The sequence below is a fragment of the Cydia pomonella genome, chromosome 22, assembly GCF_033807575.1.
Source record: "Cydia pomonella isolate Wapato2018A chromosome 22, ilCydPomo1, whole genome shotgun sequence".
Lineage (NCBI taxonomy): Eukaryota > Metazoa > Arthropoda > Insecta > Lepidoptera > Tortricidae > Cydia > Cydia pomonella.
Window position 1 is genome coordinate 10,217,127 of NC_084724.1, and position 23,608 is coordinate 10,240,734.

The 23,608-nt window shown below is 37.2% G+C and overlaps 1 protein-coding gene across 3 annotated transcripts; it reads left to right on the forward strand.

The window, feature by feature from the left end:
• The first annotated feature begins 151 nt into the window (after nucleotides 1-151).
• On the forward strand, nucleotides 152-22,394 carry LOC133529944 (zinc finger protein 879-like). Of its 3 annotated transcripts, none has more exons than XR_009801242.1 (10): nucleotides 152-534; nucleotides 810-932; nucleotides 1,648-2,688; nucleotides 3,596-3,783; nucleotides 9,762-9,869; nucleotides 12,939-13,056; nucleotides 16,368-16,474; nucleotides 16,798-16,968; nucleotides 17,671-17,782; nucleotides 19,803-19,829. XR_009801242.1 is itself a non-coding variant. In XM_061867727.1 (10 exons), the coding sequence occupies exons 1-10, from the start codon at nucleotides 400-402 to the stop codon at nucleotides 21,834-21,836; spliced, it is 2,220 nt and encodes a 739-aa protein (XP_061723711.1). In that variant the 5' UTR covers nucleotides 153-399; the 3' UTR covers nucleotides 21,837-22,394. The 3 variants fall into 3 exon arrangements, 1 of the variants encoding a protein (XP_061723711.1); XM_061867727.1 differs by lacking the exon at nucleotides 16,798-16,968 and adding an exon at nucleotides 21,651-22,394 and having other exon boundaries at nucleotides 153-534; nucleotides 19,803-19,904; XR_009801241.1 differs by lacking the exons at nucleotides 16,798-16,968; nucleotides 17,671-17,782 and adding an exon at nucleotides 21,651-21,823 and having other exon boundaries at nucleotides 19,803-19,904.
• The last annotated feature ends 1,214 nt before the right edge of the window (nucleotides 22,395-23,608 follow it).

Sequence of the window (23,608 nt, forward strand, 5' to 3'; positions counted from 1 at the left end):
AAAGAAAATCTAATATAAATCCATTTTTAAAAAAATTGATGAAATAAAATATTCGATAATGACCATTAGCAACAAGTTATTAGTTTATATATGTATACAATCATAAAACACTCGTGTGATTTTTGAACGCATTTGATACACATTTGACATCTGATGGCGATGGCTGCTGTTCCTGTCTAGTCCATGGCTAGTCCCGGCGAAATATAAACTTGAATATTATATTTTCAAGTATCTCTCAATTCATTTAAGAATTCTAAAATAGGGCAAGTTTTACAATGTTAACTTAATAATAAATTTTCTCTTCCCGCACTTGTGTCGTGAGTGTAAAAATATAGGTTGATTCCAAGTAGTTATTTGGAATCAATGTTAGTTTGCAAAACAAAGTAAAGTCACATTAGCATGATGGGTGACATTAAAATAGAGTGCGAAGGGATTCAAATCTGTCGTGGCTGTCTCAGCTCGGACAGGAAGCTAGCTGCTGTAGCTCCTGGTGACCTGTACTTTTCTCTACTGACGGAAGACCAAAAACTGGAAGTAAGTTTTTTTACTCTTGATAACTAGACAGTAAGTAATATTAAAGCTTAGCCAATAAATAGTCTTAAAATAGGTTATTAATCATTCCAGGTAGGTTATTTATGTAATCTTTATTGCACAAAAGAAAGGCGGACTTAATGCTATAAGGCATACTCTACCAGTCAACCTGACCAATCATCGGCCACAGTCTTACATGAAATGGTTCTACAATGTTTTAAGTCACTAGATGGAACTAATATTTCTTATGGGGTTTTTATACTTGAATTTATTTTCAGGCATTAACCATACCGCAGATAGCTCTGTGTTGGGAGTGTGTGGCTCTGCTAAACAAGACCCGCAGGTTTCAGGCCCAAGTTCAAAAGGCACACACAATTTTGCATGAATCTTTACAAATTCCAGTAAGTACTTCCACACTGCAAAAATGCACTGCTGAATCCGAAACTTGAATATCTCACTTTCGGTCAAGATTTCGGTCGGGCAACCGGCAAATTCGGATTCAGCAGGGTCAAATTAGGTAAATAACCCCGGTTGCCAAAAAGAAATATGATTGTCAGTCAACATGGATTTTTTCAAAAATCTGACCATACTATTTATGTATCAAAGCCGAAAGATAATATTTTGAAATATAATTCAATATATTGTTTAAGATTTATGAAATTAAGTAAAATATGTGTACCAAAGTTAGTATTTTTTTTTGACAAAATATTTTTGTGTAAAACATGACATATTCTCAGACTGCTGAAGTTTGCTTGAAGTGTGATATGAGGGTTGTGGTATATAGGGGTATAAAGGAGCGTACAAGTATTTAGCCCTTCACTGGCAGGTAGCTCGCAGAGGCCCATATCAATCAGTTAAATTTGAAATTTAAATGATTAACTCAAGGTTGTCATTGCAACAACTATATGATAATTGCTGGGGGATTGAACTTTAACCGTTAAAGGCATAAAAAGCATAGCATATCACACCCCTAGAATGCCCAGTGAGCATAATTTTATTTTACCATGAATTTACCATTACGTAAGCTGTGACCTTGTTTGCTACACAACATTTTAAAATACTCCTATAACTTCTGTTGGCCTTTTGCAGCTAATAATCTATTTTAATAACTTTCAGCCATCAAAACCTACTTTTTCTTCACTTATGGTCCATTACAAATTTGAATATGATGCTGTTTTTGATGGCAAACCATCTGAAGAACCATTAGTTGTCGATAAACAAAAACCAACCATAAAGGATGATAAAATGAAAGTTATCGTACCGACAAAGTACAAAACTACAGTTACAACAAGCAATGTAGAAAATGTAAAAAGTTTTAAAGATGTTATAAATGATCTTTTAAAAAATGTGAAAATTGATAAAGATGCTAATACTGAACGTCCCACTAATGACAGTGATGATGGTGAAGAGAATGAGAATTTTGAAGCTGATGATGTAAGTTATAGTTCATCTGACGATATGTCAGATACCAAAGATGATACTTTAAAAAGTGTTCCAAAAGCTGCTAAGAATAGTTTATCAATAGTTAAACAAAATGATGGAACAATTACAAAAAAAGTCACTAATCAAAACGTAAACACAAATAAAATAGAAGTTCCATTGATTAAAACTCCTGCAATGTTGAAACTGGAAATGGAGTTAAAAAAGCACATAAGTGATCAAAAGGTTACTCTAAAAGAGGTAACAATTAAAAAGAAACGTTACGAAAAAAAAGTAACTGATGATAAAAATATCTATAAATCAGATCATAATGAAGACGAACCAAACACAAAAAAGCAAAAGATTTTAGAGTTAGACCCAGATTTTAATTTAGAGGACGATAAAGATTATGCTACAGATGATAGTGAAGAATTCAAAATAATGGGCATAAAGAAAACAAAGGAACAATCTGATACAGATCCTAATGTCAGCGTAGAAGATGACAAAACAGAGAAACATCGTAAGTTCAGGAAAACAATTACACATTATAAAAATATTGCTGAAGCTTCCTCATATTTTACAGAAATCAAATTGAGTGAGCAAGAAATAAGGAGCGCTTTAGATAAAGATGATGCAATCGTTAAAGCAAAAAAACCTCATAAATGTATCATATGTGGACTGATGTTTGGAAATAGGAGAGCTATGACACGACACGGGTTGGCGTATCATAAAAGCAAAGTAAGTATGTGCGATATAAGAGTACTTTTTATAAGCTAGGGCTCAGTAGTCGTTTCGCCAGTGTGTCCGTCTGTCTGCAGCGAATTCGGCCTGGACATAAATAAAATTCAGGACACCAAATTATACTAATCTTGAAATAGTAGCTACAAGAACTTGTTACAACAGCAACCTAAAAAGTGCCAATATATGTTGAGTTATATTTGATCTAACACTGCACGGTGAATACTCGTTACGTGGATGAGTATAGGCGTAAATTATCTAAAATAAGTAGACGGCCACGGGTAGAAAATTCTACCCCGCGTTAGTGTCAAATGAGAGACCACGGCCCAGAAACAAAGTTCCATCGCGAAAACACATCGCCCTTCATTACGTCAGCTGCCGCTCCGTTGGTGGGTTTCGGAACGGCAACCACCCAAAGACGTAAAATAAAGTAGCTGACGTCCACGAGGGTTAATTATAATAACCACCCGTATAGTTATCGCCCGAGATGCGATGACCGACGTAATTTGCGCCTGGCTTGCGATCTACAAGTGTTTCTACCCACTTAAAGTTTTCACAAATTTTCAATGTAACTATGTGTTTGTACGGGTCAAATCTTGCAAGTTAAATTTGATGTACTTCCCGGTTTCCGATGAAGCTGAAAATTTGCATACAGCAGCTGATCTGATGATGGAGACAGTATGTGGCAATAGGAACTCTGTGATAAAACAACGCAACCTAATTGTGTTTGGGGTTTTTAGAACTGTGGAAAGTACAGTCAGCAATAAAAGCTTGTACCATAAATGAACATTTTGCCAAACATTTATTATCTCATTTTCCTGCCCAAGTGCTATGACCGACTGTCTACTTACGAACTCTGCAAAATAACAACTGATTAAATTAATTAGTACCCTAAATTACTTTCTAGTATCCTGGCCAATACAAAAAAGGAAGTTGGTGGAATCCACCAGCGGTTTATCCTGAGTCCCTCTGGCGATGCTACGTTTGTGCTAGAATGATGCGAAGGGAACACATAGTCGCTCATATGAACGAGTACCATAAGTCTCAGTATTTCTGCAATGGAGACGGATGCGAATGGTGTGAGAGGCCTTTTTGGTAAGTCAACTGTTAGGGGCCCACCAGTTCGCCGGACGATATCGGCCTGTCAGGTATTCGCCAAAGCTGACAATCGCGGGTAACTGATAAGCCGATATCGAAGAATTTCATACCTTGACCCGCCTGGCGCTGGCTGGCGGTCAATACCACTGTGAGAGCCGGACAGCAATATATTTATACGCGTGCGATGGAGGTAGAAAATATATCGCTTAACTTCAAACTCGGATAAATCCATTCGCACCTCTTAGGAAATATGTACATTATTACCTTTTCTTAAGGTGGTTCGATTTTCATACAAAAAACAATCGCTATTAATTAATTAATTACACAATATTATTATATAAATAGTTGCGCATCTATCTACTTTCGAATATTCATTTGCGCTAAATTAATAGAAAAACTTTGTTTCATACAGAAATCATGCAATAATCACCGTTATATTTTTATAAATTTTACTCATGTGTGTGTGACAAATGTCGTGTACAAATACATTGCGGCGTTGCCACTCCATGCCTCGCACGGCCATCGGCGCGACGTTGCGATGTTTGACGCGTTTTTAGCTGACTCTGTCGACACTGACACTCAGTGTGACCAGGCGTACGATAATTGTCGTACATGTAAGATAATTTGAAGAGCATTATCGTACACTAAAGTACTATAATTTCAGCCCTTGGATGATGCCACCTTAAAAGTCTAGTAATTTGAAGCAAAATATGACACTTTCTCTCAGAAATAGGCTAAGATTAGTATCTTTTGGGTGTTCGGCTCCTTGGTGTAAGTTTAAAGTTTAAAATGTCACAATTTCCTGTATACCGTTTGAGTCTATCCCAAAAATACACAAACATAAACAGATTTTTTGCGCAATTTAGACGAAAATTGTCTTTTTTTATTATTAATTGGAAATTTAAGCTTATTTTGCTAGACATTTTTAGGGGCTGCCTTTTTGATTGGCGTACGATATTTTTTTCAACGGTACAATAATATTGACACTCAAGTACGATAATTCTCTTCCGCTCACCTGGCAACTCTGCTGAAACTTGACAGGACCTGGGGGCCTACCGCGAAAAACTAAATTCGCAAATTGCGGGGATCTTTCTCTTTTACTCTCACTAAGACGTAATTAGAGTGACAGAGAAAAATGCCCGAAATTGACGAATTTCGATTTTCCCGGTAGCCGCCCTGGTGCTTGAGGTACTTGATAGAAAACAACGCTGCCGCATGTTCTGAATTGTGATTTTATTTGTTTTTGGATTGAAAATGATAGCAACGTCTAAATCAAGTTACAAAAATCATCGATATTCTGGTCCGCGACAAACCAGGAAAAGTGTAACTGTAATTTTATTGGAGTCTACAAAAATGACCAATTCATAGAAAATATGACCTAGAAACTAGTTCACTTTTATAAAACTCAATTTTGCCCGAGATTGTACTTAGGCGAATACCTAAGGGAGCTAAGTGTATTGATCTTGAATAATTAGTTGGCTAATACATATATGACTCCAACATGTTATGGACATTTACATCATAACTATTATACCTAGTTGTTTACTAAGTTCTGTTACTCGATTTCTTTCTTTCTTCCTAGCGTTGTCCCAGCATATTGCCACGGCTCAATGGAGCTTGGGGTCCGCTTTGATAACTAATCCCAAGATTTGGCGTAGGCACTAGTTTTTACGAAAGCCACTGCCATCTGACCTTCCAACCCAGAGGGTAAAACTAAGCCTTGTTGGGATTAGTCCAGTTTCCTCACGATGTTTTCCTTCACCGAAAAGCGACTGGTAAATATCAAATGATATCTGTTCTGAAGTTCTGTTACTCGATTTGCAACCTCTTTATTTCCGTTAAAACAAATGCTACCGAAAAAATAAAAAATGACATAATGTGGTGGATTTGTGAGCTATAATTATATATCACACATAACGCTTATCTCGTCGTATCTATAATGAATTGGGGCCTAAAAGAGAATCGTATTCCAATTTTTTGAAACGCTTGTATTACTTTCTATATTAACTAAAAGTTGCCTTAAAATTCAGCTTTTATACTAAAAACGGCTTTAAATATGTTAAATTAACAAAATATATTTTGACAGATGCTTTCACGCCCAAAACGCTCTTTGAAAATTGTGTGACGTCACAGTTTATGGTTTGACACATAACTACATACACACGTAGAAGATACGAACTGTCAACTGATATTTGTCATTTGTTGTTTATCGCCTAACTGTCAACAGTGTCAATCCGAGAGTTGTGACGTCATCAGAATCTTCAATGACGTTTCGAGTTTGGTCACGTGACGTGTGCCAAAAGATATTTTAAATTCAATATTTACAAAAATATGGTCATTAAAGGTCCCCTAAAAGTAGTTTAACATGTTTTTATAATCCAAAACAATTTTTTGGGATACAATTATGCCCTAAGATTTGTAGATGGAAACAACCCTATTGCGTTGCACAAATGTGAGCACCCGCCAAACATGATTTTGGGTGTGTCATACTCAGGGCTAACACAGATTCATTTCTGTGAAAAAGGTGTGAAAATAGTGAAGCCCTTAAGCCACACCCTATTTCAAAACCAGCCATGGATCTTTGAACAGGACTTAGCTCCTGCACCTAAGGCAAAAACAACTCAAGCCTGGTTTCGAAGGAACAAAATTGACTTTATTGCCCACGAAGACTGGCCGTCCTCCAGCCCGGACCTTAACCCCCTGGATTATGCCATATAGCAGGTTATTGAGGAAAAAGCCTGTGCTAAACCCCACACAAATCTTAACTCCCTCAAGCGGGCCATAGTTAAGACAGTGACGGAATTAGACATGACAATCGTGCGTGCCGCTATTGATGACTGGCCTCGTCGTTTGAGGGCCTGTGTCAAAGCCAGAGGAGACGATTTTGAATGATATTGTCATATGTAATTCCTGATTTTGTGTACTTCATTTTAATATACACCGTGTTTTTTTTGATTTGCGTTAATTTCGAGGGTGCATTCCTGAGCTTAAATTAAGTAACTTTCTCAAAGATACCGATATTCTAACTAACTCCATTTCGGAGATAATCAATCATAAATTTTTATATTATAAGGCCCTTACGAGCGTGTACACTTGCTTTAGGACCTGTTTACTTATTAGTTAGTGTTTAGTGCGAGTTCATACATTTGCTACTAAACGTACGTACTATCTCGGACGATCGATGTTAGAAATGACATTGATATGTCACAGTTTTCAATTGTTTGGTTGAGTTAAATGTAATGCCCGTGTTACAACAACGCTATATGCAACATTTAGTTACTTTTTATAAAAAAAAAAAAGTAAAAAAAAAAACAAAAAAAATTTTTTTTTTGAAAATTAACTATGCCATTTAGTTTCCTTAAACGTACTTACCGAAACCCCGGAGTTAACGCAATTCAATAAAAACACGGTGTATACTTTATTAAACTTTCGTTGGTATATTTTATGTAGATAAAGATTATTGCAGGAACAGAATTTAATAACCAACTAGGTAGAAAACAATGCAATACATAAACACATAAATTGGATATGATGTGATCCGTTGAATGAAATTGACAATAAATAAAATAAATAAATAATTTTCTATCTCTAGGCATTGTGTGAAACTTCTAGTTGTGTCAAAATATCGGGAAATCAATAATATAAACAAACATGGTAAATATCTCATTTCTTTTTATAATGGTTATAAATAGAAGGCCATGCAATTTTGTAATTCACTGTAATTTAATTTAATATATCGTAAAAAAATGTTTTAATTCTACTGTAAAATAGTACCTACTTTTTTAAAGGCTGGGCAGTAAGGGATTGCTTTAATTTTAGAACAAAACAGCGTTTTTTTTTTTTTGAAAAAAATACCGGAAAATCTGACTTACAAATTTGGACTTTCTTAGGTTCATTCTTCTTAGAATCTTCTCCACCCTAGCATTAAAAAAAGATATCCTAAAATATCCATACTATTACGTCACATTTTAGTGTGAAAGAAATTTCAATGTAAAACTAAAATTTCAATACAAATTTTCGGGTTTTTTTAGCACGAGGATTGATTATGCTAGTGATTCTGAGTTGGAAGAACCCAAAAATATCATGATGTGTGAGAATCAGATTTTTAATATTTTTATGGAAAACGCTCATATTTCTCATAAAATAATTTATTAATAATAGGTACTTGATAATACTGATAACAAAAAAAAAAATAATGAGTCTCGAACCCACATCCTCTTGCATGTATTTCCACGTACATACCGCAACGCTATTGAAGCCTACTCACGCTGTGCCAAATTGTCTACTACAAGGATCCCAGTAAGACTGTTTGAATGTGTGAGTGATACTTAGAAATAGAGTCAAGAAACATTCTGTCGACATTAAGGGGTAGTTTTTGTACAATGAAGTGTTCAATGTTTGTTGTAATAGTTCAATATTTATTTAAAGAGTGCGCTAAACATAATTTACAGTATAGAAATACCAAGACTACTCCACAAAAAAATTAAAACTCAAAATGTGCAATTGTGGCGCCATCTAGTGAGGTTTAAGCTTTGGGTAACCTAGTCGAACCACCTTAATACCAAAATCGCAAAATCTGATAGATTTATCAGAGTTTGAGGTTAAGCGACTCAAATGGCGGTTCAAATTTTAATTTAAAACTTAACTAATCAAGCTAAGTACACAAAGCTATGGTGCACAAAGAATATTTACAGTACATATGGTGCTACTTTACCGCACTAGTGCGAATATTAGCATATTACGTTACTGTGTCGAACATTTAAAGGGCCATATGTACTGTAAAACGTTGTACGATACATGTGCGAATAGGTAATTCGCAACTCGTGTCGATTTAAAACACTCCCTTCGGTCGTGTTTTAATTTATCGCCACTCGTTTCGAATTTCCTATTTTTCGCACTTGTATCGTAATGTACTATTACTTACTTACTGAGGTCTTCAGGTCTGTGTTAGGAGACAACTTTTCATGTTTGTAAGTTCCATTGTTCTCAGACCATAGCTTGAGTATTGTTTTAGGTTAAATATAGCAAAGAGAATTTGAAATTGTGGTGGATTCTCAAAGAAAACTTTGTAGCCAAAATTTACTTCCATCTTTCGACACATGATTAAAACTTTTAGAACGCCATTTGACTTTAATCCTTATTTTTTTTAATTTGTTAAATATCAAAAATATGCCGCCATACCTTTGGCCTTTAATCAATTAGACGGCGCCACTTTTTGATATTTAACAAATTTAACACATATCAGTGAAATAATAAGTTTTACATCACACTTGTTCGAAAAAGATCTTATTTCATGCAGGTGTGCTGAAGGATACAGGACTATTTTGTTCCCGTGGGAGTTAAGGATTGTGAAAAAGCTACGTATGACTCCCTAGGGAGTTATTATAACTCCCTAGGGAGTTATAGCTTTTTATTATTATTATGTTACTTATTAATGAATTTGATTAATTTAACAGCCGTTTCAATTTTTTTTACATAATTTTCTTTGTGGCTGAATGCCGAATAGGGCTGTGCCTTCGATGCCTCACCTGCCAAGAAATTACAAAATGGCGGACGAATGTTTGATATGTCACCGTATTTAAGAATAATTTTGCCTAAAATTTAGTTGTTTCTTCCCAAGTGTGATGAAAAACATTGTGTGTAACTCCGGGGGGGGTAAGAATATTGCAAACTCGGGTATTTAATTCCCTCCAGACTCTGGCTGTCGGGAATTACCACCCTCGTATCCAAAATTTCACGTACCCCCCTCGTTGCACAATATACTATTAATAATGTGTCGAAAGATGGCATTAAGTGGCTACATTTATTTATAGTGCAATAATGTGATAAAACTGAGCTGATCAGATGATGTAGTTAAAATGTGGCCAAAAGGACGGGACGAAAAAGAGTGTTGATTAAAAAAAGAAGACACGTTTTAATCACTCCAGATGGCGCTGTTATAATATATATTTTTGTAATAAGTGAATATATTTTAGGGAAAGGGAAGATTTTGACCAGCACTGGGAAACAATTCATAAGCAGGTCACATGTGACTACTGTGAAAAACACAGAAAGAACAAAAATAGCCTGGTGAAGCATATGCAGTAAGTATACTATTCAGTAAGTATTTATGTGATCGTGTGTGAACTATCGGTTATCTATACTTTAATGTAAACACAGATAGGTTTTTTTATACACACTATCAGCTTATCGTTTTTGAACATATGTAGGGAAGTTATAGTCCTCGACTTAAGAGCCCATCAACGTGCTCACTAGCGCCACTGGAAAATAATTGAGATAGTTTAAATTTGACGATAGATATTTAAATAACCGGCCAAGAGCATGTCGGGCCACGCTCAGTGTAGGGTTCCGTAGTTACTCTTCCGTCACAATAAGCTAAACTGGAGCTTAAAGTATAGTAAATTGTTAACCAAGGGATGAAACGGTACCTTTCACCCGAGTTAAACAAATAGGCAAATTTGCATAATCAGTACCTAATTAAAGTAAGTCTTTTTACTATGAAGGGAAAACTTTTTGCGATAACTCAAAAACAGCTCAACTGATCATGTCCGCTATAGTTTTCATTTAATGTCTTTCTTAAGCTCTACTTCCACGATTTTTTTCATATTTTTTGGACCCATGGTTCAAAAGTTAGAGGGGGGGGGGGGGACACATTTTTTTTTTCTTTCGGAGCGATTATCTCCGAATATATTCACTTTATCAAAAAATGTTTCTTGAAAACCCCTATTAGTTTTGTACGACCTTTCCAACGATACCCCACACTCCAGGGTTGAAGCGAAAAAAAAAATTCACCCCCACTTTACGTGTAGGGGAAGTACCCTAAAAAAAATTAAATTTTTAGATTTTATTGTACGACTTTGTCGGCTTTATTGATTTATATATCCATGCCAAATTTCAGCTTTCTAGCACCAACGACCACAGAGCAAAGCCTCGGACAGACAGACAGACAGACAGACAGACGGACATGGCGAAACTATAAGGGTTCCGTTTTATGCCATTTGGCTACGGAACCCTAAAAAGGGAGCCACTACGTACTGTATTTTGTATTTAAGTACCTTTTGCATGACATCAAACTAGTTTCTATGTTGCTGGATTCATCGATCTATGAACTTAAAACAAAAACGGCCGTTTTAACTGTTGACGCCTAGATTGCAGAATCCAGCAACGTAAAAACTACTATGATGCATTCAAAAGGTACTTAAATATAAAATACAGTACGTAGCGGCCCCCTTTTTAGGGTTCCGTAGCCAAATGGCAAAAAACGGAACCCTTATAGATTCGTCATGTCCGTCTGTCTGTCCGATTCTGTCACAGCCACTTTTTTCCGAAACTATAAAAGCTATACTGTTCAAACTTGGTAAGTAGATGTATACTATGAACCGCATTATGATGTTTACACAAAAATAGAAAAAAAAACAATAAATGTTGGGGGTTCCCCATACTTAGAACTGAAACTCAAAAAATCTTTTTTCATCAAACCCATACGTGTGGGGTATCTATGGATAGGTCTTTAAAAATGATATTGAGGTTTCTAATATCTTTTTTTTCTAAACTGAATAGTTTGCGCGAGAGACACCTCCAAAGTGGTAAAAAGTGTGTCCCCCCCCCCCCCGTAACTTCTAAAATAACAGAATGAAAAATCTAAAAAAAAATATATGATATACATTGCCATGCAAACTTCCACCGAAAATTGGTTCGAACGAGATCTAGTAAGTAGTTTTTTTTAATACGTCATAAAAATTAAAAAAAAAAATTTTTTTCATCAAACCCATACGTGTGGGGTATCTAGAGATAGGTCTTCAAAAATGATATTTAGGTTTCTAATATAATTTTTTTCTAAACTGAATAGTTTGCGCGAGAGACACTTCCAAAGTGAAAAAATGTGTGGCCCCCCCCCCCCCCCCCCCCCGTAACTTCTAAAATAACAGAATGAAAAATCTAAAAAAAATATATCATATACATTACCATGCAAACTTCCACCGAAAATTGGTTTGAACGAGATCTAGTAAGTAGTTTTTTAGGGTTCCGTAGCCAAATGGCATAAAACGGAACCCTTATAGTTTCGCCATGTCCGTCTGTCTGTCTGTCTGTCTGTCTGTCTGTCTGTCTGTCTGTCTGTCTGTCTGTCTGTCCGAGGCTTTGCTCCGTGGTCGTTAGTGCTAGAAAGCTGAAATTTGGCATGGATATATGAATCAATAAAGCCGACAAAATCGTACAATAAAATCTAAAAATTAAATTTTTTTTAGGGTACCTCCCCTACACTTAAAGGGGGGGTGAAATTTTTTTTTCGCTTCAACCCTAGAGTGTGGGGTATCGTTGGAAAGGTCTTTCAAAACTAATAGGGGTTTTCAAGAAACATTTTTTGATAAAGTGAATATATTCGGAGATAATCGCTCCGAAAGAAAAAAAATATGTGTCCCCCCCCCCCTCTAACTTTTGAACCATAGGTCCAAAAAATATGAAAAAAATCGTGGAAGTAGAGCTTAAGAAAGACATTAAACGAAAACTATAGCGGACATGATCAGTTTAGCTGTTTTTGAGTTATCGCAAAAAGTTTTCCCTTCATAGTAAAAAGACTTATTTTAATTAGGTACTGATTATGCAAATTTGCCTATTTGTTTAACTCAGGTGAAAGGTACCGTTTCATCCCTTGGTTAACAATTTACTATACTTTAAGCTCCAGTTTAGCTTATTGTGACGGAAGAGTAACTACGGAACCCTACACTGAGCGTGGCCTGACATGCTCTTGGCCGGTTTTATTTAATAAGTCATAATCATAAAATAAAAAAAATTTTTTTTTTTCATCAAACCCATACGTGTGGGGTATCTACGGATAGGTCTTCAAAAATGATATTGAGGTTTCTAATATCATTTTTTTCTAAACTGAATAGTTTGCGCGAGAGACACTTCCAAAGTGGTAAAATGTGTGTCCTAAGTGGTAAAATGTTGAACGAGATCTAGTAAGTAGATTTTTTTTAATACGTCATAAATGGTACGGAACGCTTCATGCGCGAGTCCGACTCGCACTTGGCCGCTTTTTTTAAATATCGATCGTTAAATTTAAATAATCATAATTATTTAGCAGTGGCGCTAGTGAGCACGTTGATGAGCTCTTAACTCAATCCGTTACACTATATACCTTTTTTTTTCAGAGAATCCCACACCAAACGAGTCAAAAACGCCATTCCACAATGCAAGCAGTGCTTAAAGATATATTCCTCGCACGATGCTTTGCGGAACCACATATTGTTCATACACGACAAGTTTGAGGCAAGGAATTTTGTAGAAATGTACAGTCGCCTTCAGATATATCAGAGCGGCCAAGGTGTCCGCAAATATCTGATAACGCCTCTATTATCAAGGCACTAGTGCGTGTTCAGATATTTTTGAACACATCGGCCACTCTGATATACCTGATGGCGACTGTCTCTAAAGTCTATAATTAAAGTGTTCTCTATTTCTATTCCACTAAAGTTTAATTTAGCTTAATACGGGAGGAAGAAATCGTGCCGAGCGAGAGACTTGAGGGAGACGTACGTCCCATTCTAAATGTTGCCATCGGGAAAAATAAAGTGGGGTAGTTAAGTGTTTTGCATGAAATTAAATAAGGATTAATTTATCTAACATATTTTTATTTGTTTGTAACTTTGATTTTTTGCTAGTTAATATTCTTAATTGAGCTAATTATAGAAAAATCTATAAGAATTATATCAATCAATCAATTTTTCGTGTTATGGCTCCATCAAGGTGCCTACTATTAATAAATAACCGGCCAAGAGCATGTCGGGCCACGCTCAGTGTAGGGTTCCGTAGTTACTCTTCCGTCACAATAAGCTAAACTGGAGCTTAAAGTATAGTAATTTGTTAACCAAGGGATGAAACGGTACCTTTCACCCGAGTTAAACAAATAGGCTTTGCATAATCAGTACCTAATTAAAGCAAGTCTTTTTACTATGAAGGGAAAACTTTTTGCGATAACTCAAAAACAGCTAAACTGATCATGTCCGCTATAGTTTTCATTTAATGTCTTTCTTAAGCTCTACTTCCACGATTTTTTTCATATTTTTTGGACCTATGGTTCAAAAGTTAGAGGGGGGGGGGACACATTTTTTTTTCTTTCGGAGCGATTATCTCCGAATATATTCACTTTATCAAAAAAATGTTTCTTAAAAACCCCTATTAGTTTTGAAAGACCTTTCCAACGATACCCCAGGCTCTAGGGTTGAAGCGAAAAAAAAAATTCACCCCCACTTTACGTGTAGGGGAGGTACCCTAAAAAAAATTAAATTTTTAGATTTTATTGTACGACTTTGTCGGCTTTATTGATTTATATATCCATGCCAAATTTTAGCTTTCTAGCACTAACGACCACGGAGCAAAGCCTCGGACAGACAGACAGACAGACAGACAGACAGACAGACAGACAGACAGACAGACGGACATGGCGAAACTATAAGGGTTCCGTTTTATGCCATTTGGCTACGGAACCCTAAAAACCGGGCAAGTGCGAGTCGGACTCGCGCAGGAAGGGTTCCGTACCATTATTTATAAAAACGGCAAAAAAAAATATGTTTGTTGTATGGGAGCCCCCCTTAAATATTTATTTTATTCTGTTTCTAGTATTTGTTGTTATAGCGGCAACAGAAATACATCATCTGTGAAAATTTCAACTGTCTAGCTATCACGGTTCATGAGATACAGCCTGGTGACAGACGGACGGACGGACAGCGAAGTCTCAGTAATAGGGTTCCGTTTGACCCTTTGGGTACGGAACCCTAAAAACGATAACATATTTTATTTACTTGTGGCAACATTCATTCAATTGTCACTTGATAGAAATAAAAAATAAATATAAATATTATTGGGAGCATGCACGACTGTCACGCAACCTAGTGTCCGCAAGTCTAGGGGAAACGTCAATTCACTACATCTTATAAAACTACTCCAAAACTAAAAACTACTGAACGGATTTTCATACGACTTTCATCTATCAATAGAGTGATTCTTGAGGAAGGCTTAAGTATATAACTTGTTATGGTATTGTGTAAATTGTTTGAAATATAACGATGTTGTCGGAAAGCTAGGAGCTTTAATCGAAAACGCTGCCTAATCCGTTTGAGCTATAACAACACAATGTATGGTGGGGTTGTTTCTCAGTCAATATATATAGGTCTACAAAAAAGTCCGCGATGTTAAATGTCTATTTTTTAAGGATAACTTACTATACATATTCGTAACGTCTAGAAAAAGTTCACGTAATATGTGGCATTTGCAAAGCTATTTATATGGATACATTATTAACAATTATCAAAATAAATATGTTAGTTATATTAAGCATTTCATACAGCTTATTATGGTCCCTTACACCATACAATTTAAATGAATATTTCAGGTGTAATCGTAAATCAAAGTTTCATTTCGAGCCATATAATTGTACGAAATGTTAAAGACGCTATCCGCAGTTAGTTCAAATTTTTACCACCTTATGCGCTGGGATCGCTTTAATTACCCCCACCATGCACTTCGCACGGTCCCAATAGGACATTCTTACACAGACTGACATAGTCCCACGGTAAGCTCAAGAAGATAGTCACCCTAAAGAATGGGGTCCCCCTGGAGCTATCTCGCTCGGCACGATTTATGCAGGCGAGTTTGTTATTTTTTTAATTTTTTTATTTATTTATTTATTATTAACATAAAATCATACATCTCAAACAGGTACGGAGTCCCACAAAACAGTTTACACGGTTTGACTGTGGGATCGTGCAGTCTCTACTCTCTTATATTTATATTACAATGAGATTCGTTTCTATATGCTTAATAATTATTACAGTACATATGGGGCTACTTTATAGCACTAGTGCGAGAAGTAGCATATTACGTTACTGTGTCGAACATTTAAAGGGCCATATGTACTGTAAAACGTTGTACGATACATGTGCGAATAGGTAATTCGCAACTCGTGTCGATTTAAAACACTCCCTTCGGTCGTGTTTTAATTTATCGCCACTCGTTTCGAATTTCCTATTTTTCGCACTTGTATCGTAATGTACTATTTTATGCAGTTTATAAATACTATTGGCATTATTCATGAACGTACATAATGTCCTTAGATAAGTTATGTAAAAAAGAAGTGGCCTATCACATATACTTTTTAAAAACTGTATTTCTATAGACAGTGTTTGTCGGGAAAATATTTACTTTCCTTTTTTTTTATACCACGACGGTGGCAAGCAAGCATACGGCCCACCTGATGGTAAGCAGTCACCGTAGCCTATGGACGCCTGCAACTCCAGAGGTGTTACATGCGCGTTGCCGACCCTTTAAAAATCTGTACACTCCTTTTTTGAAGAACCTCATACTGTAGACCCTCGGGAAAACCTCGGCAGGTAGCTCATTCCACAACCGGAGCGTGCGCGGGAGGAAGTTCCTTTTAAATCTACTTATTAAAAAATTAAAATATTGTATAAAATATTCGTAAATCGTCTTTAGCCCACGACGACAGCTGTTGATAATCGTTTGTCCCTATCTGTTATTTTGACATTTGATTGTGTTAGAAAGAGACAATTGTCTGGTTTCAGGAGCCAGTAGAGCAGCGGTACTGTGTCGAGTGTGATATAACATTTAAGAGGGTTGTCATTTTTAACAAGCACTTCGCTGAAAGACATTCGGGCGTGCCTAAACCTAAGTAAGTATTCAGTCACAGAATAAATAATAGTACGGTCACGTCTGAAAATATCGATACGGACAAAGTGCCATAAATATGTATACACTACCCTAATATATGGCCCATAAGGTCGTGTATACATATTTTTGGCACTTCGATCGTGTCGATGTTTTCAGACGTGACTGTACTACCGCACAGAAATGACACTTCCTACAAAACCGAAGTTTGACAGCGATTCAGGGACGAATTATACTGTCCCTTCCTATATGTATGGCACTATCCCTTTCGGCCATTTAGGGTTGTCAAACGTCAAGTCATTATCTTATCTGTAGTCGTGCGTATAGGGACGTCAAGTTGTGCCAACCCTAATAATCGCTCGGAGCAATGCTGAGCCGAACGGAGCCGAGAAAAGCCGAAAGGAATATCGCCCCATTGATACAGTGCCCAACGGCAGATTTCCGTTTTCAAATAATTATCGAACACGAAGTGCGAGGGAAACGTGGCAGGATTGTTTCGTGAGTGTATTTTACTTTGAAAAGTAGAGTTAACGCGGGTGAAAGGCACCATTTCAGTCTCGGACTATGTACGCTCTCACTGCGCTCGGGCGCCAAACCACCTCGACTGAAAGTGCTTTTCATTCCTTAGTTAACAATCTATAGAGCGTGTCATTCACGACGACGCGTACCTTAACTCTTATTGTCATATAATTAAAGGTTAGATTTGACAAATCTGCGCGTCATCGTGGATGGCACAAACTATACTTATTATTTTTCACCACACCAACTGGTAAAGGCCCTCTTGATTGTTCAAAAAGTAATGAGAAAGTTATATTTTATCCACATGTGGACAAAGTAATTAGATACAAAATTTGAGTTGTTTCCTTATGTTAGCTAGTATAATTGACTTTTAAATGATGATTTTGAATGATAATTTTATTATTACATTCATTTGGATTTGATTTAAGTTGATTATTTTGGTATTTTATAGTTAATAGTTTCTTCGCGTTGGTGTGGTGAAAAATTTTGTGTTTCACTCGGAGGCAATGCCTCGTGCCTTGAAACCCTCGCAACGCTCAAGATTCCATTTCTCGAACCACTCGCTATGCTCGTGGTTCAATTTTGGAATCTTTCGCTTGCTCAGGTATCAATATTAGCACGACCGGTTAAACATGAACTTTGCCCGCTTGTAAAACAAATAACTACTTATTGTTGTGTCAGGTATCCGTGCGAATATTGCGGGAAAGTGATGGCCAACAAAAATACCTACCAAAACCATGTAAGCCTCTTACATAAAGGCAAGACCGACTACTGCTGTCACATCTGCGGAAAGGTGAGGCCAAATTATAAATAAATAAATAAATATTATAGGACATTATTACACAAATTGACTAAGTCCCACAGTAAGCTCAATAAGGCTTGTGTTGAGGGTACTTAGACAAAGATATATATAATATATAAATATTTATAAATACTTAAATACATAGAAAACACCCATGACTCAGGAACAAATATCCATGCTCATCACACGAATACATGCCCTTACCAGGATTTGAACCCGGGACCATCAGCTTCGTAGGCAGGGTCACTACCCACTAGGCCAAACCGGTCGACAATTATATATTAACACATTCATTGCCAGACAAAAAACGGCGCACTACCCCAGAAACCGGTGGTCTATCTGGCCAGCGGGTTGTCCGGCATCTGAACAAAGTTCACGAGCGCCCACCAGGTGGGTTCCCGGCAGTGAATGTGTGAAAGGAAAAAATTGAAAAATTCACGCTTCCGGCAGGACTTGAACCCGCAACCTCCGCAATCCGTACGTTTGCTATTAACCAATTGAGCTACGGAAGCCTACCAGAACCTTGCAATTTTTTCCATTCCTTCCCTTATGTATACACGCCTTTGGGGTGGCGTAAAGGTGCGACCAAACCGCAGCTTAAAAAACGGTCACGATACGGAATCGCAGTGACGCGTCGTATGCGTACCGTTTTTGACGCATGCTCCCCACACCGCTGCTTAAAATCTGCGTAAAAATCGCAAAAAATATTACACGGAGATCTTATGGCAGACACCACACCGGTGACGTAAAAGACGCAACTGTTTTGCGAACAAAAAAGATTCGCGTGAAGCACGTCACTGCGATTCCGTACCGTCACCGTTTTTTAAGCAGCGGTGTGGGGAGCATGCGTCAAAAACGGTACACATACGACGCGTCACTGCGATTCCGTATCGTGACCGTTTTTTAAGCTGCGGTCTGGTCGCACCTTAAAGCGACACCTACGGAAAAATGATTACATCATCAAAAATCATGAAGGTGAGGCCATATAGGCTTTATGACAAGTTTTTAGGTATGCTTTTATTTAACTCACCCTGTTAGTGTGGGTTAAATCTTGGAAGCCAAATTTGACCCACTAACCGATTGTTGATAGAGCTGAAATTTGTCATACCTACATTTTTTATACTACGTCGGCGACAAGCATACGGCCCGCCTGATGTTAAAGCAGTCTCCGTAGCCTAAGTACGCCTGCAACTCCAGAGGAGTTACATGCGCATTGCTGACCTCTGAGCACTCCGCAATCTCGTTGAGCTCGGACAACCTTACTCACCGGCATGAACATAATTCTATGAGTAGGGTCTAGTGTTATTTGGCTGCGGTTTTGTGTAAGGTGGAGGTAGATCCCCTCTAATGATATCTGCTGTGTTGTGCCCTACCACACAAAGCAAGATGACATTCACAATGCCCATACCTCTCTTTTGGATATAGTTTAAGGACATACCCGGGCCCAAAATATGTAAATCGGATGACAATGCAATATTATGATGACGTGGAGTTGGAGCTGATCTGATAATGGAGACAGGAGCTTGACATGGGAACTCTGTGTTAACATAACGCAAACTAATTATGTTAGGGGTTGTTAGAATTGTCCCGATGTATGAGTATTAGTTGCCGAAAACTGCCGAATCTCTCGATCTCGACGAAACTGTATTTTAGTTTCCGACTGAAGTTTCGGTTTCAGCGTAAGTCATGTTTCGGCCGAAACTAGAGCAAAATCGAATTACGACAAAAAAATCCGGTTTCGGCCCGACAATTTTTTACCCCCAAAAGTTTGACCGCTATTTGTGTTTGTCTGTCTGTAGCTCTGAAACGAGTGAACCAATTTGGATCCGTTTTTCTTTTTAATTTGAAAGCAGGTGGTTTTCTGGCGGTAGTTCCAGACAAGTTTTGTCAAAATCGGTTTATCCGTATCATTGCGTTGGGGTTTTTATTATTTAAAATTATGTTAGCTTGAACCTGAACCTGGGAAATAAAAACAAGATAATATTAATAATATTAATTATTATTATTTCAGTATTTGTCGAAGGCGCAAGCGCTAAAATATCATTTGGATATGCACAACAATGTAAAACCTCCAAAGACCAAAAAATGCAACATCTGCGGACGCTTGTTTGTGGTAAGTATTAGAGAAAACCACACTACACAAGATTTAATAATAATAGTAGATTTATGTGACTGCTACATAATAAATGCTCGTGTGATCCTATTATGAAACTCACTTCGTTCGTTTCAATAACCCACACTCGTGTTTTAATGCCCAATTTTGTTCAGTTACAAACACTGCTTTATCTATATCTATACATATATCTCTATCCCTATGATGTATTCAGAGCGCATCGCGGCATCGTTTCCGTGTCTCGGATATCAGTTAGTCTCCGAATCAGCTAGCGTTCACCCATTATACACATTGATTGATAACTAATTTTTGTTTTAACATACTAATTACAAGATAAACTGAATATCAAGGCGGATTTTTTTTTTCACGCATGTCACGCAACCTTTTTTTTTTTCAATTCAGGGACAAACTAGAGTCGGCCCCAACTGCTATATCGTTTAATATCAAGTAACAGGCGGAATTTGTCAAAACTCTTTATAATTGACATTTCATTTCGACTAAAAGTTATAGTGGTCAAAACGATTCAACTTTCGTTAAATAAATGGCGGTAAATGTTGGCAAAACTCGATTTATACAACGCCAGTCTTCGTGTTTTATTCGTCCATGACATACCTATGTAGATTTTTTTTTATTACGAAAAGGTAAGCATTTGACCACAATCTCACCTGATGGAAAGTGCCGATGCAGTCTAGGATGGAACATGCTTACCTAAAAGATGTCTATTCACTCTCGATTTAAAAAGATCCAAATTATAGTGGACTGGGAATAGATTTCCAGGAAGTGAATTCCACTCCTTAGCCGTTCGCATGATAAAGCTGGTTGCGTAGCGTTTAGTGCGAATCAGTGGTAAAGTAACGATTTATTCATGGGCAGATCATAGAACTGTTAATTGCATGATGTGCTAATCGTTCCATTAAATGATTGATTGGCCACATCATGAAAAAGTTGACTTTTTCATTTCGTTTTTTGAACCTAACATAAGACCTTGATCTATTCTTGGAATTTCATGCAATGATCTAATTCTAATACTTTGATCAATTCTAAAATGGCATTTCATGCAAAAAAAAAATATTCTACGTCGGTGGCAAACAAGCATACGGCCCGCCTGATGGTAAGCAGTATCCGTAGCCTATGTACGCCTGCAACTCCAGATGAGTTACATGCGCGTTGCCGACCCTAACCCCTTCCCACCCCTCGTTGAGCTCTGGCAACCTTACTCACCGGCAGGAACACAACACTATGATCTAATTCTATGAGGCCAAGACATATACAGTATGTATCTGAACGTCAAGCGATTACTCAAACCCGTTAAGGTTTAGGTCATTATGAGCAACTTTTAGTCAAATTCCAAAATCGCGAAAAAAAATTGACACGCCAATAGGAAATTTCAACATTAGACCAGCAAAATGTATAAAAACGGCTTTTTTTTTTCAACATTTCAGGGTTATTCCCATAATAAAAGTTGTTCATAATGCTAAACATTAACGAGTTTAAATGATTGCTTTACGTTCAGTACCCCTAGTGTAAATTAATTCGATTTCCAAACGTGACGTACGCGTTTGCGTTTAGTCTCATTTTGTATTGGATTTCGAAAGAGCGCGCCAAGCGGGACGTTTTGGAACCTCAAAATCCTATACAAAATGAGACTTAACGCAAACGCGTTCGTCACGTTATGATGTCGATCAAAGTTACACTAGGGGTACAGTTACATACTGTGTACCATTCTAAGCTAGTTTTCTTTTTCAGAACAATAGAATTCTACGTTTCCATATGTACACACACACGGGCGAGCGTCCGTATCAATGTCCACACTGCGAAACAGCTTTCTCGCAGCCTCACTGCCTTCGCACGCATTTGCTCAAGCAGCATCGCGTTGACGCGAGGGTGAAGTCGGACGGGACGATCATTGAAATAACTGGTACGGAAAAATAAATTACTGACGATAAATTCGTTATTAAAAACATTTATTGCCGACTAAAATTGCTGTAGGGAAATATTGCGAGCAAAAAATATACTACAGAGTAATAAAACGAAAGTGAAAAAATGCGTTTGTGAACAAATGCGATCATGAAAGTCGCTACCGAGAAATAGTAAGACAGGGAAATTTAAAAAGTGGGAAAATTTGCGACAATGAATAACGGCGAAAAGAAAATTAGCTGCAAGGAATAACTGCGTTTGGGAAACTCATCTAACAAATCGGGGGACGTGCGCTTGCTGTTTACATTCGCGTTCGGCTTTATACAGTGCCGCTTGTGTTTAAAATAGATTAGCTTGACGAGCTTACGAGCTGTGGCCGAGACGAGTTTGTATACATTTGCTCGAGGAGCTTACGAGCTGTAGCAGACTCGAGACAAGCCGCGAGCCGAACCACGAGCCCCGAATGTAAATCCGCAGTTATGGTAGGATAAGGATGATTTACAAGGTTTAATTATATTGATAAAAGGGAAGTGATAACTGTAATAAGTGTGTTAATAAATGCATATTTTCTAACTTGTTGTTTACTTAATATTACCCAAGTGTATCAAACAAGAGCGTCCGTAGGTACAATAAATGTCTGCACTGCGAAACAGCTTTCTCGATGCCGCACTGCCTCGCGCGTATTTCATGAAACAGCACAACGTTGACGCCAGTGTGAAAGGGGACGGGACGATCACAGAAATAACTGACAAGGAAGGGTACCCAACTGTCCGACTCCGATTTGATTCATTTTGATATATGTTATAGAGTAGGTAGTCTAAAATAACGGACATGTATTTTTTTAGCTGCCCAAACTCAACCTATTGGGAGAAATTGTCCTCCAAAGTACTAAAAACTTACTAAATCTTCTAACTCCTATAAAAAGTGATGCTTAAGCAACTTGCTAGTTAATGGCTGGTTTGAGTATATGTTTGAGAGCAGGAAAAAATAATGTACACGTGTTTTGTTATATCTGCTTAAACTCAAGTTTTCCTAAAAAAACACCCGTCTTTACGTGTAACTATAGTGATAAGATATTATAAAACTTCGAATGTCGAAAAAATGAGTTTAAGCAGATATAACAAAACACGTGCTCATTATTTTTTGCTGCTTTCAAACATATACTCAAACCAGCCATTAACTAGCAAGTTGCTTGAGCATCACTTTCTATAGGAGTTAGAAGATTTAGTAACTTTTTAGTACTTTGGAGGACAATTTCTCCCAATAGGTTGAGTTTGGGCAGCTAAAAAAAAATACGTGTCCGTTATTTTAGACTACTCTATAATATATATCAAAATGAATCAAATCGGAGTCGGACAGTTGGGTACCCTTCCTTGTGAGACGGAAATAGTTATTTGTTTTACAAGGAGGCAAAGTCGTAGTTTAACCAACCGCTCGTGCTAATATTGATACCCGAGCAAGCGACAGATTCCAAAACTGATCCTTGCGAGGGTTTTAAGGCAAGAGAGGAGACAAACTTTGCCTCCGAGTGAAACACAAAATTTGTGGTGAAAAACCAACGCGAGGGAAATACTATGAAATATCAAAAAAATCAATCCAAATCAAATCTAAATGAACGAAATAAAAAAAATATTACTCATTGGCCCAATTTTTTTACTATATTTTAATATTTGACCTTTCTTTCTGAAAAAGGACCTAAATAAAAAAAAGTAAGGAAAGCCTTCATGTGATCATATCAGTTTTTAGGATCACTGAAATCAAACACCGGATCTACACAGAAATCGATT